The 5,501-nt window shown below is 36.9% G+C and overlaps 1 protein-coding gene across 1 annotated transcript; it reads right to left on the reverse strand.

The window, feature by feature from the left end:
• Nucleotides 1–447: 447 nt before the first annotated feature.
• On the reverse strand, nucleotides 448–2,047 carry LOC143926857 (olfactory receptor 51I2-like). Its single transcript, XM_077450897.1, has one exon. It carries the CDS (start codon nucleotides 2,045–2,047, stop codon nucleotides 1,091–1,093), a length of 957 nt encoding a protein of 318 aa, XP_077307023.1. The 3' UTR covers nucleotides 448–1,090.
• Between the last annotated feature and the right edge of the window lie 3,454 nt (nucleotides 2,048–5,501).

The following is a 5,501-nucleotide window of genomic DNA, read 5'->3' on the forward strand; positions in this document are numbered from 1 at the left end:
TTCCACATATATTAATATTTGTCATATTTATTTGCTTTTTTTTAGTAAAAACATGCATCTCACCCCTGATGACTGGCATGAAGCCAAGAAACGCGTCAGGTTCTCAAACTAAGGATGCCCAATTAAACTTATTTTAATCCTTGATATTATCAATTTTTGTCCTATAGACTTTGTACTCATCCATGTGATTTTATGATTTTGATTGGTAATTTATGTATTTCTGTTATGAACTGCATCTATGTATGTCCATTAATTTGTCTATACTCCATATTTTCTGATCATTATTATGAAAATATATTGAGTGTATATCTATATTTATATTACTGTATTACCATTGTATGCATTCAGATCATGGACTACCCCTTGGGGTTATTGATTATAAATTAAATCTAAATTTCATCTACTCGTATGTGTTTATTAATTTTTATTTTCAATTGACATGCTTCATTTAAAGTCCCACTTGCCCCCCTTTTCTTTTTATACAATTTACCCGGGATGGAAGCATGCCATTGCTACTTGGTACTGCGGCAGGTCACTTCTCTTAAAACTGTATTAATTTAATGTACCCAATAAAAACATACCGTACATAAACCATAGATATCAGGAACACATTACAGTTTGTCTCTTAAAGGCTCATCTTTTTTGAGGTGTCAGTTTGTAAACAAATTGGATGCATCCTACGTATCTGTAATGTACAGTAGTGATTGTTTCTCATCTCCATCTAGAGATCAACGTTCACACTACTTAGTTCAATGTTATCCCACTAGAGCACACGCATGAGAAACCTCCAGCAAACTGTGAGGGGGGGCCCAAGGTTTTGATTGCCTAGGGGCCTCCATAGAGTTTAATCTGCAGCTGGCTCTGACATGAGTTAGCAAAGCCTTTCCACTACCAAGATGACAGACACGTTGACACCAAGTCATGGTAAGTTAGTAATAGAGAGTGATCAGCTGCAGGTGGATCATAGACAATACAGGTGACTAGTGCTTTGCCCTTGTTTGCCTCTTTTGGGCACAGCTTCTAGAGTTTAGGTTCTTCTTTATACTCTGATTAAACATGGGCGGTAGTAGATATTTTTGAAAATTCGTTTTTAAGTTCTTTTAATTTGTTTTTCCATATATCTTTTCTTCAAAGTAAAAGACTGCATTATTTTCACTTTCATTGCTTGCATCTTTATTCCATAAAGGAGTGGATTTACAAATGACGGCACCACCAGGCACTGTAATGACATGGCTACTCTAAGTCCATAGGGTACTTGGGTAGGCCCCAAGCGATAGAGTGTAATCTCAAAGAGGCAGTCAGTAGCAAAAATTGCAAAAGATATCAGTTGAGGAGTGCAGGTCTGCATTGCTTTCAAAAGATTGTCCTTTGACTTTGCACAGACCTTCAAAATTTTAAAGTAAGATAAAAAGACCAGTAACGGCATCACCCCCAATAGTTTTGCAGTAAGAAATAGACCATAAATGTTGTTGACTGTGGTATCAATGCAGGAGAGTCTCACCACCGACCAGTTATCACAATAGATCTTCAGGATGACATTGTCACAAAGAGGGAGTCGCACTGTCAGCATTGTATGCACAGTGATGGAGATAAAAGAATAAAGCCACATGCCAATAATTATCTTAAATGCCTTTGTTAAGTTCATCATGGTGGTGTACCTCAATGGGTTGCATATGCACATGTAACGGTCATATGCCATGACCGTCATCATGGCCATCTCACAGGACACATAAGAATAGATGCAAAAGATTTGCGTTATACAGGCTGCGTAGGAAATGATTTGAGTCTTAGAAAACAGGTTTACGATTAGGCTGGGGAAAAAGGAGATGCTTCCATAAAGTTCATTAGTACAGAGGGCAGATATAAAAACATACATGGGTTCATGCAAACTCTGGTTTAAATATACTGTATATATTATTGTCAAGTTGGAAAAAATGATCATCAAAAAGCCAAGCAATGATATCACCCCATAGACATAATTAAAAACAGAAATTGGGCCAAATGTCAGGCTTAGCACCAGAGGAGAAGAGAGAGTTGAATTCTGCATTTGTATTCCAGCCGCTATCAAAAATAGGTAAATAAAACAGTCAAATTAAATAAAAAATTGCATACATGTATAATTATACAATAAGAGAAAAAATCTTAGATTACATAGTTATACAATATAAAATATATCTTTTAAATGTACAAGATGAATCAGGGGTATTATCCCTGAAAAAAAAAAGCACTAGCGTTATTCAAACTAATGATAACTGGGCATGTCTACACTATTATGGCCTGAAAGGGTGTGGCTTAGGCAGGCCATACATGGGTCAAATTTTAAAAGAATTTTCTTTTGAAAAAAAGGTATCTAAGATTTTTCGTTTGAAAATGCGCACCATTAGTGGGCTGCAGCAACATACGATTTTCGCTCAGCCGTCGAATTTGAGTAATGGGGTATATTGGAAATTTTCTGAAAAACTAACAATTTTCTAATCCATGATGGGAGAATCGTGCGAGAGATGTAATCGAAAAATAAATGCGTATTTGCAAGAAAATAAAACTCCTGGAAAGAAAAGAAGATTCCCAGCCACAAAAAAAATTTCTATAGCAAAAGCAGGTGAAATTAATTGAAAGCTTGGTTGGTCGGATTTCAAAATCAGTGGTGGCACCATCAGGTCACAAAACGCACAAATGATATTTGACCACTCCCCATCTTGCTGGACCTTGTGCCTGGAACCACTCAATGTACTTAGATTTTGTGGGATGTCTTCCCCTTTTAAACTGTTAGTAAGATACAGACCATACAAATATTAATTATCTTTTTCTCTCATAATTGTAGGAATTGTCGTTTATAATTTATGTGTTGACATTATCATATACAGTGTGTAGGGTAATTTATCATTATCATTTGCCCATATTGATTGATTGATTCATATTTCTTTAAAATTGACAATATCCATCTGTTGACTCCGTGAGACATACTTTGGATTCCTTCCGGGCCGGAGAAATTCAGCGAACTGTTTCCCTGAGCGGCAAGGAATATTGTGTTCTTGGAAATGAGGCACGATTACCGCACATATATTTCCAACAGAACAAATTGGGCTCCCCTGAGTTAATTGTAAAATGTTAAGAAATATTGTTTCATTGCGGTGTTGATGTTTTGATAATGTGTGTGTGTGAAATATCAATCACCAGAAATTCCAGTTCTGTATAACATTGTATAACTATACTTGGTAATTAATAAAGTCAAATTATTTACTTATTAATTTTATTGGGATATATTTATACATTGGTAAGAAATCCCCATAAATTAACAAACTCAGGAAAGGATTGTGGTATGTACTGATTATCTGAACAAGGTTTACAAATTTACAGTAAGGTTGGAGGCACTGAAAACAAAACACTGAGATCTTAATTAAGATTCCATACCACACTCACAACAGTAGTATTAACAGTACCTTTCAGTGGGTGGAACCAATAATTTCATAAATATGATGGGTTTCCACTTATTTTTTGGCCATATAGTGCATTTGCTAGTTACATACTGTTCTAAAAACTGTAATCTCTGAAAATAATCACAAGCATAATATAATGATACTAATGAAAAATACTTACTCAAATGTTACATGTAAACTCCCTCTAGTCTACTTACTATCACCTTCTCTTTTATACGGTCAATAATTACCTTATGAACCAATCAAACAGCTGTAGTAATAAGGCCATTTAATGAGAGCGAAAACAGAATTCCTATGTTGCCTATTTTTATCTACTTATATAAAGGAAATCTTAAGGGAAATAGCATATGCTCACCTAGGGGGTACCTTCTAGTAAATGGTTCCCCAGCCAGCATTGCTCAGCTGAATTTAAAGTGTGTTTCTATGTTGGCTAAAAAAGTGAAAATTATATGATGATATAGTATTCAAGCTATTTTGTAATATAATGTTATTAAAGCTTCTGTAAATCCAAATATTAAAAATGTTATAATCGTTAACATATTACTGTACACCATATGTCCAGAACGTTATGGGCACCTGCCCACCGCTCCTATATCAGCTTGTTGGACATCCCATTCCAATGTTCATTTAACCTCCCTGGCGGTATGATTATTTCTGATTTTAGGTGCTGAAAGCAGTACCATTATTTTGCATGGCATTTAATATTGTAGGCCTGCAATTCCCAGCCCTTGTACACACGGTCGGACATTCTGACAACCAAATCCATCGGATTTTGTCCGACGGATTTTGTCCGAAACTGTTGCATACACACGGTCGGACAAAGTTGTCGGAAAATGCGAACGTTCAGAACGTGATGACGTTATTTCGTTACGATGGGACTACGTTCAGGCTAGTAGCCAATAGCTTTGGTGTAGGAATTTGATCTGAGCATGCGTGGCACTTTGTCCGATCGAAATTCTCTACACATGATCGGAGTATGTCCGATCGGAGCATTTTGTCGGAAAATTTTACCAACAAGTTGGAAAACTTGGTCCGTCGGATACTCCGACAGAAACAGTCCGATGGAGACCACACACAGTTGGAATATCCGACAAAACGGTCCGATCGGACACATTCCGTCTGAATCTCCGACCGTGTGTACAAGGGTTTAGGAATAACTCATCCCGGGTATGATAGTAGTTTGAAACACAAAATCATAAATTATAATATAAATAACTATAAATAAATATAACAAATAATAATGTAATAATAATAAAAAATATTCAATAATGTAATCAAATCCAAAACACTGAAATTTGCTCAGTTGCAGAATTGTTGCTGTCATTAAATTTAGTGTTTGATGATGAATTTCCCCAGAAATCGCTATCGCTCAATTCTGCAAGTGATTATAATTTATTATCGCTGTTTTCTAGCTGGTTTATAACCACTTTTGACATAAAGGGACACTTTTTGGTTGCTATGGACAATCTCCAAATTCCAGGCAGAAAAAACTGTATTTATAATATAAAACTACATGCAGGGCACTGGACAGACCACTAGGGACAAGGGGGTGTGTATTTTTTTTATACAGTACTGTAATCTGTAAGATTACAGTACTACATGTGTATTGTGTGTTTTTACTTTTTTGAATTTGGCGCCAATCTCCACTCCCGTGCATCGCAATGTCACAGGGAACGGAGCTCAGTGGCACTCGGGCACTGTGTGAATCGAGCAGAGGACGGCTCGCATACAGAGCGGGGAGGACAGTGCAGGATCCAGGGGACAAGGTGAGTAACTCTCCCTGTATCCTGCAATGCGATCCCATGTCTGGCTCGGGGTTACCACTTATGATACTGAAATTCCACCCCGAGCCAGACTCGGGAATACCTTCCACACCACACCAAGTCTTTCCACAAGATTTTGTATGGTGTTCATTCAGACAAAAAAACATTTATGAGGTCAGGTACTAATGTTGGACAAAAAGACCTGGCTTGAAATCGGCATTCAAATTCATCCCAAAGGTGTTCAGTAGTGGGTTGAGCCTAGGGCTTTGTGTAGGCCACTTGAGTTCCTTAACATCATACT

This window comes from Lithobates pipiens, unplaced genomic scaffold, assembly GCF_037356315.1.
Source record: "Lithobates pipiens isolate NorthernLeopardFrog02 unplaced genomic scaffold, aLitPip1_a1.2 Scaffold_23, whole genome shotgun sequence".
In the NCBI taxonomy this organism is placed as follows: domain Eukaryota; kingdom Metazoa; phylum Chordata; class Amphibia; order Anura; family Ranidae; genus Lithobates; species Lithobates pipiens.